Source organism: Choristoneura fumiferana, chromosome 28 (genome assembly GCF_025370935.1).
Source record: "Choristoneura fumiferana chromosome 28, NRCan_CFum_1, whole genome shotgun sequence".
NCBI lineage: Eukaryota > Metazoa > Arthropoda > Insecta > Lepidoptera > Tortricidae > Choristoneura > Choristoneura fumiferana.
The window spans coordinates 9,150,610-9,169,570 of NC_133499.1; the positions used below are offsets into that span (position 1 = coordinate 9,150,610).

At 47.9% G+C, this 18,961-nt stretch overlaps 1 protein-coding gene across 1 annotated transcript; it reads left to right on the forward strand.

Moving 5' to 3' along the window:
• Positions 1–158: 158 nt before the first annotated feature.
• LOC141443815 (sorting and assembly machinery component 50 homolog) lies at positions 159–18,141 on the forward strand. Its single transcript, XM_074109177.1, has 13 exons — positions 159–331; positions 2,409–2,534; positions 4,618–4,740; positions 7,255–7,743; positions 8,911–8,995; positions 9,989–10,118; positions 11,157–11,262; positions 12,599–12,686; positions 14,109–14,290; positions 14,870–14,973; positions 15,737–15,785; positions 16,266–16,408; positions 17,709–18,141. Exons 1-13 carry the CDS (start codon positions 311–313, stop codon positions 17,887–17,889), a joined length of 1,827 nt encoding a protein of 608 aa, XP_073965278.1. The 5' UTR covers positions 159–310; the 3' UTR covers positions 17,890–18,141.
• The last annotated feature ends 820 nt before the right edge of the window (positions 18,142–18,961 follow it).

Here is an 18,961-nt window from a genome sequence, read left to right on the forward strand (position 1 = left end):
GATAACAGAATTCATAAATTTCATAATGAACAGATTGACTTTTGAGTTAATTATTTTATAATTATTCAATAATTTCAATGAATATTTAGCCTAATTTATAAGCATTTTGATCTATTTTTAAGTGAAAACTGGCCGTTTGTTATGGTACATTTCGATTTTATAAATGACAGTCGCTGAAATTGTTGCCATGTCTTCGCCTCGCCTCGCTGTCAAATCTGTGTATTTATGTAATTCAAAATAAAAATTCTAAATTGCAAAAATAAATAATACTTTTATTTATTTACTGATTGACATTGAATACTGAGAAAATATGGGCACAGTGCATGCAAAGGTAACTATTTTTTTTTTGGTTAATCTAATAAATACATTTTCTTGTAAGAACATGTGAGAGGTTATTTCTCTAGGTATTTGTCTTTTGAATTCGCATAACAAAATGTAACCTCAGTTAACATTTGCGAGAAAAATCGTACAAGCTGCTTTACAGTACCGCTTTCGATAGAGCACTACAAACTCGACCGCTGTACGGGCTCTATCTACGAAGTGCAAAATTCGAACTTCGGTATCTTAACGTCCCACTGACGCTAATATTGATGAATACGAGTGTGAGAGGGACGGTACGATACGAACTTCGATTTTCGAATTTCGGAGTTTATTTACATTCTCTCCTCTTCTTCTTCAGCGCGTTCTTCAGCGTGTTGTTACCTTGTAATTTTAATAATTTGTTTTCTGTATCGCTTACTATGTCTGGTGTACAATAAAGAGTCTTTGTATTGCATTGTATTGTATTGTTATTTACATTATCAATCATCAATCACTGTATCATTACAGCAGTCAAATCTTAGACGATATAGAAGGCTATTAATAGCACTTACAACTTGTTTCTAGTCTGTCAACGAAGATGAAAAGAACATTTTAAGATAAGGGTATTTCTATACTGTGTCGTTCACCTAATGCGGTCGCCAAATCTCTTTCAAACTACTACGGGGAACAAATGTCGCCTTTACATTAGTCTAACGCACAGCAGTTTAAATAAATGAAACAAAATTTTATTTGACATATTATTTATTAAGTACAACATAATATGTATACCTATCAATTTAATTTCATCATTTTTATACTTTTTACATCAAGTAAATTGCATAACCAGCACTAGTAGGTGCCAAATTATTTCCTTCTGCCGCGGCGCGGCGGCTCGCGCGTTGTGGTCGCAACTGTACCTAACGCTCCTCCTCACTCTGCTTGTCGTTGCACCTAATGTTCCGATGCCAAATCCTACTAATATTATAAATGTGAAAGTTTGTGAGTGAGTGAGTATGTTTGTTACTTCTTCACGCTGAAATGGTTGGACGGATTTGGATGAAATTTGGAAAAATTATAGTTTATAACCTGGATTAAAACATAGGATACATTTTATCTCGATGTTCCCATGGGATAGGGATAAAATCTTGAACTAATAACCGTTGGGCTTAGAGTCATGAAATTTGTTATGTAGGTAGCTGGACATCTGGAATAAACACCTAGGCTATTTTTTATCCCGATATTCCTACGGGTTAGGGATAAAATCTTGAAATAACAACCGCTGGGCTTAGAGTCATGAAATTTGGCCATGGGTGTTTTAATTTAATGTCAATGTAAACCACAGTGTAATTTTAGGGAATTCCCACGAGAATTTGATAAAATCTTGGTATTTTAATTCAACTGCTGTATCTAATGACTTATGCGCGCGAAGCCGCGTGTAAACGCTAGTTGACAATAAAAGTTATTTTGCTATGAAAATGAGTACTATGCACAATCTAATTAATTTGCTGTGCAGTCAGTATTTTTGATGTGATTGTAGTATTTTTGTATATTGTAGATTGATGTACATTTTCGAATTATCTGCAGTGCTAGTTTTGCTAAACATTTAGTTTATTTGTATTGAAATAATTTAATTGATATATAAATGATGAGAATACATTGATAGGCAATTATTTATTTGATGTGCAATTAATAATTTCCCTTTATGAAACAATAATTTACCAAAAAAAATATGTATTAACTGTAAAATTGCGATAAGTTGTTTTAGCAAATGATTTTTTGCCAAATGATAATTTGAGTAAAATATTTTGGGATGTGATCGATACCATCAGCCAAACATGTGGTCTACCACCCTAAAGTTGATAATCGTTTGCATGTCACAAAACAATAATGCCAATAGATGTGTCTGTCAACTTGAAAGTTGGACTTTAGCGACATATCTATTTGATAGGAACTTGTTTAATAATTGATAGACCACTTATTTGGCTGATGGTACTTTGGGAGAAGTTTTTTGCCCATACATTAGTAATCCATCTTTATTCAATTTAGGCAACAAGCACTTATGAAGCTTTCAAGTTTATGTAAATTGACTTGGACATTTTGTTTCTCAGGCGGAGCAGGGGCAGGGTGACAGCGGGGAGATGGTGTCGGGAGGGGGGCTGTTCGAGTTCGAGGCTGCTGACGCCGACAGCGAGCCCATCCTGCCCAAGCCTACCATCAAGCTGGACGGCGTCAGGGTAAGTAGCGGTGCAGGGCAGGTTTTTATCTACACCCATATAGTAAATCCTCAATTATGCCTTCAAAATCCATAGATAATGACCAGCATTACGACATTGGATTCTATTATGAACACGGCTGTATCGTAATGGTCATTACGATACAGAAATCTGTATTGTAATGAGATTTCAAACATCATTGCAGCAGCAGGTCGTTGCGGGCGCAGCTCGTGGGGCAGACATACCTGCCTAGTAAGAGTTAATGCAGGTCATTATCAATGGTTCGCGGAACACATGATAGAGGATTCAATATATGGATGTAGATTAAATATTGCCCACACTCGTGTTTTAAGGACCCCTATTACGATACAGTTGAATAAAATACTATTATACTCACAACTTTCTGATGATATGAGTTTAATATAATTAAGTACCTACTTTCAATCAATCAATCAATGTGTTACTAACAATAGGTAAACCAATGGATCTGAGTAGGTAAATAAATTATTATTATTATTGTTATGCCAGTTTAATGTTATGCCAATACGGTATTTGACTATTTTGTAAGTATATGTTTTATAAATTAAAACTACACAATGCCTGTTATCGAATAGAAAAACAATTTTTAAGCTACTTTTACAAATAAAGTTATAAAGGTTTGAAATTCAAGATTAGACAGAGAAAGACATACTGGCATGTGACGTCACACGCCAGTACCGTCATACTTGCTGCATAAAGAAAAGCGTTTGAGAAAGAGACAGGTATATAGGTTTTTCAAAAAAAAAAATATAAATCCAATTTTCAACCGATTTAAATTTTCTCTTCGCTAAACACTATCTGTATATCTATATTTTCATAATAATATTAAGATATGGCAACATCAGGAGTTGTCAAATACCGTATTCCCTCATGTAAATTCATATTAACTGATGTTATTATGGGTTATTGATTTCAACGGATGCTGACAGATGATTTGATTGAACTAGAAAAGAGCTGTGGCTTTAAAGGGTTAATAACCTAACCATAAAAATTTCATTTTTAATACAAGCTTTTTTTTGCTGACTGTACTTTTTGTTGACTGTACTTGTAGTGTCACCCAAACTACATTTGCATACCAAATTTCAAGTCGATGCCTATTAACCGTTGAAGAGTTCTGTCCTGCAGAGACGAACCTGGCCGGACTACCAGGATGTCACTACTAGAGTATTGTATTGTCACGCGATTTACAAGTATTCCAAATTTCAAGCTCATAGTCACTCAAACGGCTATGGAGAGGTCCATGCTCGGGGTTTCTCTGCGGGATGGAATCAGAAATGATGATATCCGCAGTAGAACTAAGGTTACCGACATAGCCCAAAGAATTACGAAACTGAAGTGGCAGTGGGTGGGGCACTTGGCCGATGGGGTCAGAAGGTTCTCGAATGGCGTCCGCGGACCGGGAGACGAGCTGTCGGTAGGCCTCCAACAAGATGGAGCGGCGACCTGGTTAAGATCGCGGGGTCGCGGTGGATGCGGAAAGCACAAGACCGGTCTGAGTGGAGTCTTGGGGGAGGCCTATGGCCGGCAGTGGACGTCTTTCGGCTGACATGATGATGATGGGACAGGTGAAACTAAATAAAAGATGTGAGGTGCATAGGAGAAATTCGTGTCTGTATCGTTGTCCAGCGGTGGTGTAGCGGTATACCACACGACACGGCACGGAATGCCGAGGACCTGGTTTCGATTCCCGGCGCTGGTCTTATTTTTCTGGTTTTTCTGTGCATCTATATTTCAGTTTGTGTTTTCGATATAGGTTTTACGGGATGACCGTAAAAGTAACAAAAAATTTGGAATTGAAATAAAAAATACAAAAAGACTCCAAAAAAAAAACAATCTTAAATAAAAGCTTGTAAAAAAGGGGCTATTTTAGGGGTTAATCCGGCCGTGCGCCTGTGGGCTAGGCCCCTGTCCAGCAGTGGGCGTGTGGCAGCGGGGGCTGGGGCGTCTCTTCTGTCTCTTCTGTGCTCATTTTGCATGCCAGTTTCTGGTGAAATGTGTGAGACCATAAAATGTAAATTAGTATTTGTATTTGATGGTGTTTGATGGTGGCGGCGGCACTCGGCAGGCGCGCGTGGACCGCGTGCACGTGGAGGGCCTGGCGCGGACGCGGGACGACCTGGTGCGCGGCGCGGTCGATGACCTGTTCCACGCCACGCACTTCCAGGACGTGGTGCTGAGGGCGCACAGGGTGAGAGCGACTATAGACTATAGCCCGTCACACACTAACCAGATACGATAACACACGCATATCTGAACGCATATCTGTTTTAGCATAACTTTAAAAAGATACTTAAAAAGTATTTAGTAGAAACTCTTCCATAAGACATAGTTGTAACAATAATTATAATAGTTTATGTAAGAATAATATATACATTACATTATTTTATATTTTATAGAGACTGTATCCTGCAGACAAACTGTGTAAACAGTTTTGCAGGGCTATGTGCAAAAAACCTATGTAAAAAATAATGTCAAATAAATACTTTTTCATTCATTCATAGCGTTCTTTGAGTTATATCAATTTGGGGAGAGTCACTGATTATAAACCAAGAATACTGTTAACTGTTATTTATTCCCAAAAGGACGAGTACACAGTCCTATGGGCGGGAGACTACTCGCGTGCCCGTCGGTATAGCTAACCTATAAAGATATCGCTATATGGGTAGCTATACAACTGTGTCACTACACTGTCAATATCGCTCCCTATACGATTCAATATGAGCTCACACACAGCGCAGATAACTTATATTTTATCGTGAAGTATCTGTGGGCACCGACATATATCGAGAGATGGCAAAGATATTATCTGCGTATATAAATTATCTGGTTGATGTGAGAGCCCCGCTGCACGCGAGTAAATCTAGAAAAGATAAACACGAAAACATTCCGCACCGAAAAACAAGTCTACTCAGTTTGAAGGATTTAGACTGAATGTATCGTCTCCTATATTATCGTATCTGCGTAGTGTGTGATAGTTTCAGATCATTAAGTTATTATACGCAGATAAAATATTATCGTATCTGCGTAGTGTGTGACACGCTTAAATCGAGTTTAGCTATCGATAATCGAGTTTGGCTAATCCGTAAGGCTTGTTCGGACTAGGCTAGTATTTTAGTCTAGTAGCGAGTAATTTAGTAGCTAAACGTGTCTGAACACCAAATAATTAGTCGAGCAGATTAGTAAGTAATTTAGTCGAGTTAATCCATTTTATTCTATTTTTTTTTAGTAGTTTAGTAGTGAGTAGCACCCCCCCACCACGCGTCCGTGCTTACTCGGCCGCCGGCTAAACAAGTCCGAACCTGACGATTTACTCGAGTTCATTAGTTGGCGTGAAAATGTCGTTTCGCTGGAGCGAGGAAACCACTTTAATACTAGACTGTAATGCGAACGATTTTTAGGCAGTAGCGAATAGTTTAGCTACTAAATTACTCGCTACTAGACTAAAATACTAGCCTAGTCCGAACAAGCCTGTAGCCCTTCTTCCCGGGAGCAACGGCAGCCGCCGCTCTGCTCGCGCGGCCCCGACCCGACGAACCAGACACCGGCGCACAACTACCCGCGTTTTCATTGTCAATTTTATTGTAACTGTCAAATGTAGAGAGTTTCTTTTGTAATAGTTCATGGCATCACAAACACATTCCTTGGACGGCTCTGGTTGTAGCGCACCGTCAGGCCCCTGTACCACAAAAGTTACAAGTGACAAAAGTTGACAAAGTTGTCAGGTTTGTCATAGTAAAATGTTACAATTTTGTCGAGTTGTAGCACTTGTAACTTTTGTGGTACAGGGGGCTGGTCGTTATGTTTTTTTCACATCTCCCCTTCAGAAATAGTTATTTGTGTCACAAGGGAGCAAAATGGTGTATTTCGGCGAGGGCGTCCAGATCGGCGAAGTTGCACTTTGCTCCCTCTCGTCATGGGGGAAAAGTTACTTATCTGAAGGAGAGGTGTGAAATAGTTATTTGTGTCACAAGGGAGCAAATGGTGTATTTACGGCGAGTGCGTAAATTGAATCCAGAATGTAGCGAAGGATTCTACAATAGAATCCTGAGCGTAATGAAGGATTCAAGTGTTAACGCCCAAGATGAAAATAATTTTTCACACCTCTCCTTCAGAAAAGTAACTTTTCCTCCCTGACGAGAGGGAGCAAAGTGCAACTTTTCTGTTCAAGGCTTTTCTAAGTGTTTTATTGCAAATGCCATTTTTTGAAGTTGATAATTGTAAAGCCACACCATTTTCTACGCTGGTTATTCTTTGATATTATTAAGAATATTTTTTTTCAAGTTTTTTAATGCTCTGTGTGAAAAGTTGTATGAGCCACTAGGGAGCAAAATTATTTTCATCTTGGGCGTTAACACTTGAATCCCTCATTACGCTCAGGATTCTACTTTAGAATCCCTCGCTACGCTCATGATTCTATTGTAGAATCCTTCGCTACATTCTGGATTCAATGTACGCCCTCGCCGTAAATACCCGATTTTGCTCCCTTGTGACCCAAATAACTAGGGTACAGATAGTTGAAGTCAGTTGTGCGCGCGGCCCCATGTGGGTGTGTGGGTACAGCGATAAGAACACGTCTTGCTCGCACGACGACTGCCGCGTCACGGCGCACGCGCACACAGGGCCGCGCGCACGACCGAGTTGAACTATCGGTAGCGTCTGTGGGTCATTGAACTGAACAATGCGCGCGGTGGGCTGTACGCAGGTGCGGCGCGCGCTGGACGCGCTGGGCTGCTTCCGGTCGGTGGGCGTGTTCATCGACGTGTCCCACGGGCCGCACGCCACGCCCGAGGGGCTCGAGGTACAAGACACACGCGACACACGCGACACACGCAGGTGCGGCGCGCGCTGGACGCGCTGGGCTGCTTCCGGTCGGTGGGCGTGTTCATCGACGTGTCCCACGGGCCGCACGCCACGCCCGAGGGGCTCGAGGTACAAGACACACGCGACACACGCGACACACGCAGGTGCGGCGCGCGCTGGACGCGCTGGGCTGCTTCCGGTCGGTGGGCGTGTTCATCGACGTGTCCCACGGGCCGCACGCCACGCCCGAGGGGCTCGAGGTACAAGACACACGCGACACACGCGACACACGCAGGTGCGGCGCGCGCTGGACGCGCTGGGCTGCTTCCGGTCGGTGGGCGTGTTCATCGACGTGTCCCACGGGCCGCACGCCACGCCCGAGGGGCTCGAGGTACAAGACACACAAGACACTGTGTTGTGTGTCGGCATATCTGTATGTCATTATGCCATAACATATTAGGGGCTAGTGTTATCATCAGATACAGCAGTTGAGTCTAAATTCCGGGATTTCACAAAAGCCTGTTTCCACCAGAGATGTGTTTTGCAGGTGGTAGGACCTCGTGCAAGGTCCGCCCGGATTGCTACCACCATCTTGCTCGCTAATCCTGCCGTGAAGCAGCAGTGCTTGCACGTTGTTTCGGCGTGGAGAGTAAGACAGCCGGTGAAATTATTGGCACTTGAGGTATCCCATCTTAGGCCTCTAGGTTGCCAACGCTGCAATACCCCTGGTGTTGCAGATGTTTATGGGCGGTGGTGATCTCTTACCATCAGGAGACCCACTTGCTTGTTTGCCAAACAGTCGAATAAAAAATAAAAAAAAAGATGTGCGAGGGTGTGTTGCGAGAAATGTGTTTTTCATGAACCAATAGACACCTTCCTCGCCTTAGAGCGTTTTCAGATTATCCGATCCGATATCGGTACTGGGGCAAGTAAAATGTATGAAACACGAGTATGTACCATCAGCCAAATAAGTGGTATATACATTAGTGATGAATATTCGCATATTTTTGCATATTCCCATTCGCATTCGCAAAATTTCTGCGAATGTTTTGCGAATATGAATATTAGAAAAAAAAATACAATTACTAGATAATAGATAGATAGGTTAATAAAATCAAAATACATTCATTTCTTACGTTTTTTATACAAAAAAAAAACAACTTAATCTCGTAATCACATTATCAGTCTTCTCACTTAATCATTTGGTATTATTTATTTATTTTCATCACTAATTGACATTTACAGTCAGTTGTGGTGTTGGGCGTTAAGCCTAAGAGTACATGATATATAAAGGGATGGAGTGGAGGTGTGTGAGTGCACACTATACAGTTGATTAGCGTTTAAGACCTATTGTCGTGGTTGACCTGCCTTGTTATTTTGGACATTATTCCAAAATTCTTAGAATTCTTTATTCATTGTACAATTTGTACTTTATAAAGTACATTCGGCCGTTGTTCTTAGTGTTAATTAGTCCTTTATAAAGTACGCGAGGAGTTAGGAGGCTGTGACGGGTCAAAAACGCCATGTAAATACCGGTCTCTGTTCCTCGTGTCGGCAGGTGACGTTCCAGGTGAAGGAGCTGTCCAGGATCGTGGGCGGGGTCAACACCACCGTCACCGAGAACGAGGGCAATCTCGTGCTGGGTGAGTCAACGAGCTGTGCGTGTGTTTAAAACACCATTCGGCTCAGGCCTGAAATATCCGTTTACCTAAAATGTATTTTTCCCAAAATGTCTGCTTTTCACAATGCCAACACGTCTTTTGCATAATGTCAGCTGTTTAAAATTGCCTGTCTCCAAGAATGACAGTTTTTGTATCATCATCATCATCCCAGCCTATATACGTCCCAGTGCTGGGCACAGGCAATTTTTAACCCCCGACGCTAAGAGAGGGGTGCTAAAGTTTGACCGCTATGTGCGTCTGTGTGTTGGTCTGTGGCACCGTAGCTCTTAAACGGGCGAAGAAGTCAGATTTGTAGCGATGGTTCTTATGTACAATGTGGTCTATTTCCAAAAACACCATTTTATCACATTTAAGTAAAAGAAATACTAATTGATCGTGTGTATATTTGAAAAATAACGTTTGACCTTTGTTTGACTTTCATCGTAAATAAACGTTATGTAACTAAACCGCCTGATCCTTACACTGACAGGTGACAGAAGACACTACGTTTTTTTTTAATAATTGTGACGGGCAAAGATAACGTAGCTTTTAACGCCATGGTAACTGTTAACTATAATTCCGGTAACTTATAAATGGAATAAAAAAGTTAATACCCAATTAATACCAAAATTAAAATAGATTACTAAGAATTAATCGTCCCTCAATAGTCTGCTATGAAATGCAACTCGTATGTATGTTCTTGAATGGTCTATATGGGGATTGTACAACAAGAGCATAAAAAATAAAAAGTACATAGAAAGTGAATTATTGTTTCCACTGTTGCTATTTCGTTTCCTCGCCATCGAAGTGAAAAGCAGTGTAAAACTCGAGCATTAAACCCATTTTCCCCTCGACGTGTCTATCCACCCTCGCCGTACCGGCTCGGCTATATGAGCGTCTCGGGTAAAATGGCTTGTTTTATGCTCTTGTTGCACTATCTACTATTGACTTTGTCCCCCCCCCCCCCCCGGGCAGGCGTGAAGCTGCCGAACGTGTTCGGGCGCGGGGAGAAGATCCAGTCGGAGTACAGTATGGGGTACCGCAGCTCGTCCAACTTCAGCGTCGCCGCCACCAAGCCCTACCCGCACAAGGCCTGGGTGCCCGTGTGAGTACACGCGCACACACACAGACAGACATGCACACACAGACACTCACGCGCGCACACACAGACACACACACATATTTTCTAATGAAGGTTTTCACAGAGGCGAAATATCGCAAGATGGCGTTAGTAAATTACACTTACACCTACACCTTTTGCAGGTGGTAGGACCTTGTGCAAGGTCCGCCCGGATTGCTACCACCATCTTGCTCGCTAATCCTGCCGTGAAGCAGCAGTGCTTGCACTGTTGTGTTTCGGCGTGGAGAGTAAGACAGCCAGGCAGGTGAAATTACTGGCACGCGAGGTATCCCATCTTAGGCCTCTAGGTTGGCAACGCATCTGCAACCCCCTGGTGTTGCAGGTGTCTATGGGCGGTGGTGATCTCTTACCATCAGGAGACCCACATGCTCGTTTGCCATCCAGTCGAATAAAAAAAAAAAAAAACACCTGTTGACCATGTGACCTACTTTTTAACCCCTGACGCAAAAAGAGGGATGTTATACGTTTGTCCGCTATGTGTCTGTCTGTCTGTCTGTGGTACCGTAGCTCTTAAACGGGTGAACCGATTTGAATGCTTTTTTTTATTAAACCGGTTTTCTAGCGATTCTTAGACATGTTGATTCAAAATCGGAGATATTGAACTTAGAAGTGACAAAGTCGGGGATTTTCCAGCTTTTTACAAGCTTTTCTTTAGTTTCACCTGCCCCGTTGTGTCTGTAATCAAATCTTGCAAGTTAAATTTGACAACTTCCAGTAGTCAGATTGACTTGAAATGTGGAATACTTATAAATCGCGTGACAATACAATAATCTGGTAGTGACATCCTGGTAGTCCAGCCAGGATCGTCTCCGCAGGACGGAACTCTTCAACGGTTAATAGCATCGACTTGAAATTTGGCATGCAAATGTAATTTGGGTGACAATGCCACTTAGTACAGTCAAGAAAAAGTACAGTCAGCAAAAAAAGCTTGTATTAAAAATGCAATTTTTACGTTGTATATTGTTGGGTTATTAAACAAGTTCCTTTGATTGTGTCGGTCAGGCTGTCCGCGTCGGTGTACCAGCAGAACCACGAGTACCCGTGGTCGGGCTACCGGCTGCTGGACCGCGGGCTGCTGCTCGGCGTCGCCTTCAACACCTCGCCCGCCGTGAGTACCACCACCATCATCATCATCATCATCATGCATCTTCAGTAGCCTGGAGGGGGTCAACTCCAGGGAGCTCCTAGCTTCAGCGCGCCAGGTTCCATCAACATCATTACATCTTCAGTAGCCTGCAGTGGGTCAACTCCAGGGAGCTCCTAGCTTCAGCGCGCCAGGTTCCATCAACATCATTACATCTTCAGTAGCCTGCAGTGGGTCAACTCCAGGGAGCTCCTAGCTTCAGCGCGCCAGGTTCCATCAACATCATTACATCTTCAGTAGCCTGCAGTGGCCAACTCCAGGGAGCTCCTAGCTTCAGCGCGCCAGGTTCCATCAACATCATTACATCTTCAGTAGCCTGCAGTGGGCCAACTCCAGGGAGCTCCTAGCTTCAGCGCGCCAGGTTCCATCAACATCATTACATCTTCAGTAGCCTGCAGTGGGTCAACTCCAGGGAGCTCCTAGCTTCAGCGCGCCAGGTTCCATCAACATCATTACATCTTCAGTAGCCTGCAGTGGGCCAACTCCAGGGAGCTCCTGGCTTCAGCGCGCCAGGTTCCATCAACATCATTACATCTTCAGTAGCCTGCAGTGGGTCAACTCCAGGGAGCTCCTAGCTTCAGCGCGCCAGGTTCCATCAACATCATTACATCTTCAGTAGCCTGCAGTGGGTCAACTCCAGGGAGCTCCTGGCTTCAGCGCGCCAGGTTCCATCAACATCATTACATCTTCAGTAGCCTGCAGTGGGTCAACTCCAGGGAGCTCCTAGCTTCAGCACGCCAGGTTCCATCATCATTATCATCATACTTTTGAATTCATAACTTTGAATCAGCTTTTAGCTCCAGTATTCCCGGACCGGTACCCGGTTCCCGGGATCTTGGGTATAAGTAAGAGTGTTATATCGAAAATACAAACTGAAATATAGATGCACAGAAAAACCAGAAAAATAAGACCAGCGCTGGGAATCGAACCCAGGTCCTCGGCATTCCGCTACACCACCGCTGGACAACGATACAGACACGAATTTCTCCTATGCACCTCTTATCTCAGCTTGTGTTGTTTCTTATTTAGCCACTTAAGCAGCGACACTAGCGACATCTATGCCGTAGCCCTCATCGAGAAACTTTGGGCTCGATTCCCAGCGCTGGTCTTATTTTTCTGGTTTTCTGTGCATCTATATTTCAGTATGTATTTTCGATATAGGTTTTACGTGATGACCGTAAAAGTAACAAAAAGTTTGGAATTGAAATAAAAAATACAAAAAGATTAAAAAAAAAAACTTAAGAGTGTAATGTAGATTAAGACCATTTTTCCGGACTGTATGTCTGTCTGTCTGTTGCAGACGAAGCACCAGCTGCAGTGGGAGGGTCTGGTGCGCGAGACGGCCGTGCTCAGCAAAACCACCAGCTTCAAGATTCGCGAGAGCAGCGGTTCGTATACTTCCCATAGTCTTGGTTATTCGCCGCGCGTGAATCTAGTGGAACGGTGTTACCGAACACTCGTCTCGTTTTACAAGCTTTTAGTCTCGTCTCGTTTTTTAGTTTAGTAGTGTAGTTTTTTTTTAGTCGCTTTTAGGCACTTGTCCCACCGCCGACGATCAGCGAGAAGCGAGTAGAGCGAGTAACTAGAAACGAGTGGGCGAGCAGCGAGAAGCGAGTGTAGTTTTGTCGCTCGGCTGTAAGCGAGTGTTCGCGTGCGACGGGCGATTACTCGCTCCACTCGACTCGCTCGTGCGGGGCGGCCGCCAAGCTGACATCGCTGAGCGAGTATCTATAGCTCAGCGAGTTTTATAGCTCTTGTCGCTGCGACAAAAGATGTAAGAGCGAGTTGTCGCCGACAGTGTGAACAGCCAGCGATCAACTATTAATATATGTATCTCTTTTACTCACACAGGATCTTATCTTTTGTTCGTTTCTTGAGCGAGAAAATAGTCGATAGCCAATCGTTTCCTCGTTGGCGGTGAGACAACTACCTTATACCTTGGAAGCTTCCAGTGGTCTGATTGACTTGGATTTTGGCATACGTTACGTAAATCTGGTGACAATACATTAATCTCGTGGTGGCATATTGTTGGTTCAGCCAGGATCGTCTCCGCAAGAAGGAACTTCTCAATGGTGAATAACATCGACTTCAAATTTGTTACGGAAATGTAGTTTAGTCATCTAAAGAAACACATTTGCACAGTCAGCAAGTAAGCTTGTATTAAGAATACAATAAAAACCCATTAAAGTTCCGTACCCGAATTGACTAGTTCCTTATAAAAAAATAATAAGTTCACCAGTTACGAAGATCACAGATGCTGCTAAAAATCCTAACGATCAGCCTGCAGGCCGTTCGACCGGTACTTTATCGTATCGTGTATGTAAAACTACAGTTTTGTATGATGTTTTAAAACTGTACCTTCGATTGGAACAGTACAAAAATTCGAAAAGAAAAATCGGAATGGATGGATAGGGGCTACAATTAAACCCATAACCGCTGAAATGAAACGATAAACTGCAGCGTGTGTAAGAATTTACGATAAATCGTACCGATCGAATGGTGCAGTAGGATTGTAGTAGGATTTTTCCTAGCGTATGTGACTGTGTGTGGGTCCTATTATGAGGGCAGGATAGCAACTTTGTCTAGACATAGCAACTTTGCCCACCAATGGCAACTTTGCCCGAACGTGGTGTCATTGCCCGCACGCGGCAACTTTGCCCACCAATGGCAACTTTGCCCGAACGTGTCATTGCCCGCACGCGGCAACTTTGTCCACCAATGGCAACTTCGCCCGGACGTGGTAATTTAGCCCGAACGCGGCAACTTTGCCCACCAATGGCAACTTTACTCATCTTAGCAACTTCCCCCAGGTCCACAGATGAAGTCTGTCCTGCGGCACATAGTGTCGGTGGACCACCGCGACGAGCCCATCTTCCCGACGCGCGGGACGTGGGTTCAGTTCTCGAGCGAGGTCGCCGGGCTGGGCGGCGGCGTGGCGCACGTCAAGACAGAAATGCAGGCGCAGGCCAACGTCGAGCTGATGGAGAATGTGGTGAGTACGAGTTTCCACGCTAAAGGTCTCTACCGTATCATTCTATGACCGTAATAGGAAAGGAACGTGTCAGGCACGGTATGTAAAGCAACAAGGACTACAAGATGTCGAGTTTGACGCTCCGTGTTTGACACGCGACTGCACGTGCTAGTGGGCACAGTCTTCGACACGATGCTGTTACGGTCATGGTACGATACGGTGTAATAGGTAGAGACCTTAAGTGCTCGTTATTGTCTAAATTGAACAATAGTAGATTTTACAACAAGAGCATAAAACGAGCCATTTCACCCGAGCCGGTATGGCGAGGGTGGATAGACACGCCGAGGGGAAAATGGGTTTAATTCTAGAGTTTTCACTTTGATGGCGAGGAAATTAAATAGCAACAGTGGAAACAAAATTGTTCATACTATGTACCTTTTATCGTTCACGCATTACTATTTATTATACTTATAAATTTTTAGTTTTATTGATTTTTAGTTAAGAAAGAAAAGCTAATGAAAGCTGTATGGACGCCTTGGGTAAAATGCTGTTTTATGCTCTAGTTGTACAATCTACTATTAGAGTTTAACTTTGATCCAGGTGTTGCAAGTGACGGGCGCGGCGGGCATACTCCACGACGTGTTCGGGACCGAGCTGCCGGACAACTTCTTCCTGGGGGGGCCCACCGGCGTGCGGGGCTTCAGGCAGCGCGGGCTCGGCCCCCAGCAGGACGGACACGCGCTCGCGGACGGTGAGGGGGACAGGGGGGCGGGGCCCACCGGCGTGCGGGGCTTCAGGCAGCGCGGGCTCGGCCCCAGCAGGACGGACACGCGCTCGGCGGACGGGTGAGGGGGGACAGGGGGCGGGGGCCCACCGGCGTGCGGGGCTTCAGGCAGCGCGGGCTCGGCCCCCAGCAGGACGGACACGCGCTCGGCGGACGGGAGGGGGGACAGGGGCGGGGGCCACCGGGCGGCCGGGCTTCAGGCAGCGCGGGCTCGGCCCCCAGCAGGACGGACACGCGCTCGCGCGGACGGGGTGAGGGGGGGGAGGGGACAGGGCGCGGGGCCCACCGGCCTCGGGGCTTCAGCAGCGCGGCTCGGGCTCGGCCCCCAGCAGGACGGACACGCGCTCGCGACGGTGAGCGGGGGACAGGGGGCGGGGGCCCACCGGCGTCGGGCTTCAGCAGCGCGCGGCTCGGCCCCCAGCAGGACGGACACGCGCTCGGCGACGGGTGAGGGGACAGGGGGGGCGGGGCCCACCGGCGTGCGGGGCTTCAGGCAGCCCGCTCGGGCCCCCAGCAGGACGACACGCGCTCGGCGGACGGGTGAGGGGGGACAGGGGCGGGGGGCCCACCGGCGTGCGGGGCTTCAGGCAGCGCGGGCTCGGCCCCCAGCAGGACGGACAGGACCACGCGCCTCGGGTGAGGGGGACAGGGGCGGCGGGGCCCCACCGCGTGCGGGGCTTCAGGCAGCGCGGGCTCGGCCCCCAGCAGGACGGACACGCGCTCGGCGGACGGGTGAGGGGGGGCCTGGGGGGCGGGGGGCCCACCGGCGCGGCTTCAGGCAGCGCGGGCTCGGCCCCCAGCAGGACGGACACGCGCTCGGCGGACGGGTGAGGGGGGCCCGGGGGCGGGGCCCACCGGCGTGCGGGGCTTCAGGCAGCGCGGGCTCGGCCCCAGCAGGACGGACACGCGCTCGGCGGACGGGTGAGGGGGGGCAGGGGGGCGGGGGCGGGGGGCCCACTGCGCGCGGCGCCTTCCGGACACCCGAGACAAAGCGACTAGACACAAAAAGCGACTAGATACATATTTTATGATGTGGATACATAGTATCTATTGATGGCAGTGTTCTAATAATTTAAATACATTTTTCTATACTTTGGAAGAGCTGTTTAGATATAAGTAATTTCCTTTTCCTTTTAATTTTTCGGATAAATAAATAAAATGTATTATAGAGCAGTGCCATCTGTCGAGTAAAGCTGTCGTGTTTGTTTGCAGATGTACTGGGCGGGCGGCGCGCACGTGTTCCTCCCGCTGCCGTTCCGTCCGGGCGGGGCGGGGGGCGGGCTGGTGCGCCGGCTGGGCGAGCTGTCCCCCGCAGCGCGTTCCTCAAACGCCGGCTGCCTCGCCGACCCCGGTCAGTCGCACTCTACCCCGCTACCCCAGCGCCCACCCCCAGTATCCTACCAACCCATCACCGGCGACCTACTCCACTACCCCACGCGCCCCACCACAACACCACCCCGATATCCTACCTACCACCCCACCAACCTGTCACCTCACCACCCCAGTACTCTATTACCCCACCACCCTGACAGCCCACCGACCCATCACCCCAGGACCCGCTATCCCAGCATCGCACCATCCCACCCTCCCAGCACCTTATCCTCCCAGCACCCCATCCTCTCACCCCACTGTCCCATCACCCCATCCTCCCAGCACCCCACCCTCCCAGCACCTTACCCTCCCAGCACCCCATCCTCTCAGCACCCCACCCTCACAGCACCCCACGCTCCCAGCACCCCACCCTCCCAGCATTCCATCGTCCCAGCACCCCACCCTCCCAGCATTCCATCGTCCCAGCACCCCACCCTCCCAGCATTCCATCTCCCAGCACCCCACCCTCCCAGCATTCCATCGTCCCAGCACCCCACCCACCCAGCACCTTACCCTCCCAGCACCCCATCCTCTCAGCACCCCACCCTCCCAGCACCCCATCCTTTATACTTTATTTTAATTTAAAAAACCTACTTTACATAGATTTATTTACTGAAAAATGAAAAAAAAAAATGTTTTATTTAATGTCATGTTGTTAATTGGTTTTATCTTATTAGTTAGGTACCTTACTTACCGCAATGCAATCTTTTAAATAATTAAATTCAATAAATGTTATTCTTGCAACAAACTAAAGGCTGACCAGGAATATAAAAAACCTGACGCGAGGGCAGCACTTCTACGTTTTATATTGCAACATTCGTTACACTTACTATACGACACCTACCAGTCATATTGACAACGGTGTCGGTGATGTTATTTAAAGGAATATTTCCTAATCCCTCAGACTTTTTCTATGACAAATACTTTTAAACATTGTTGATTATTTTCTTTCCAAAGCTATTGATAATCTTCGGCATTTTAACGCAGAAAACTTTAAAATACCACGCGTAAACAACGTTAAACTGACAGCAATAGACACATGACATTTGAATTTAGTGTTACCAGTGCAAGAAATTAGTTCTATTGGTATTCCGTAATACGGCGAGGTTATTTATAATCCTGGTCAGCCTTTATATGTAAAGAAAAATAAATAAATAAATAAATCATAAATCCTTTATCCCTGTATCCCTGTCTCAGGTTGTATTTTCGATATTATGACGTTAATAAATACTTAGTTGTACTAGTCTTATGACCCTGATATTAACCGGAGCGGTTTTCCCAGAGGAGGGGCGTGTCCCAGCTGGAGGCGCTGTCGCTGGTGCGTGTGTCGTGCGGCGCGGGCGTCGCGCTGCGGCTGGGGCGCGTGGCGCGGCTGGAGCTGAACTACGCGCTGCCGCTGGTGGCGCGCAAGGGGGACCAGCCCGCGCCGGGGCTCAGCTTTGGCGTCGGCGGGCACTTCCTGTAGGTGCGTGGTGTACAGTGGGCCGCCCCTAGCGCGCGTCTCCTGCGGCTGGGGCGCGTGGCGCGGCTGGAGCTGAACTACGCGCTGCCGCTGGTGGCGCGCAAGGGGGACCAGCCCGCGCCGGGGCTCAGCTTTGGCGTCGGCGGGCACTTCCTGTAGGTGCGTGGTGTACAGTGGGCCGCCCCTAGCGCGCGTCTCCTGCGGCTGGGGCGCGTGGCGCGGCTGGAGCTGAACTACGCGCTGCCGCTGGTGGCGCGCAAGGGGACCAGCCCGCGCCGGGGCTCAGCTTTGGCGTCGGCGGGCACTTCCTGTAGGTGCGTGGTGTACAGTGGGCCGCCCCTAGCGCGCGTCTCCTGCGGCTGGGGCGCGTGGCGCGGCTGGAGCTGAACTACGCGCTGCCGCTGGTGGCGCGCAAGGGGGACCAGCCCGCGCCGGGGCTCAGCTTTGGCGTCGGCGGGCACACTCCTGTAGGTGCGTGGTGTACAGTGGGCCGCCCCTAGCGCGCGTCTCCTGCGGCTGGGGCGCGTGGCGCGGCTGGAGCTGAACTACGCGCTGCCGCTGGTGGCGCGCAAGGGGGACCAGCCCGCGCCGGGGCTCAGCTTTGGCGTCGGCGGGCACTTCCTGTAGGTGCGGTGTACAGTGGGCCGCCCCTAGCGCGCGTCTCCTGCGGCTGGGGCGCGTGGCGCGGCTGGAGCTGAACTACGCGGTGCCGCTGGTGGCGCGCAAGGGGACCAGCCCGCGCCGGGCTCAGCTTTGGCGTCGGCGGGCACTTCCTGTAGGTGCGTGGTGTACAGTGGGCCGCCCCTAGCGCGCGTCTCCTGCGGCTGGGGCGCGTGGCGCGGCTGGAGCTGAACTACGCGGTGCCGCTGGTGGCGCGCAAGGGGACCAGCCCGCGCCGGGGCTCAGCTTTGGCGTCGGCGGGCACTTCCTGTAGGTGCGTGGTGTACAGTGGGCCGCCCCTAGCGCGCGTCTCCTGCGGCTGGGGCGCGTGGCGCGGCTGGAGCTGAACTACGCGTGCCGCTGGTGGCGCGCAAGGGGACCAGCCCGCGCCGGGGCTCAGCTTTGGCGTCGGCGG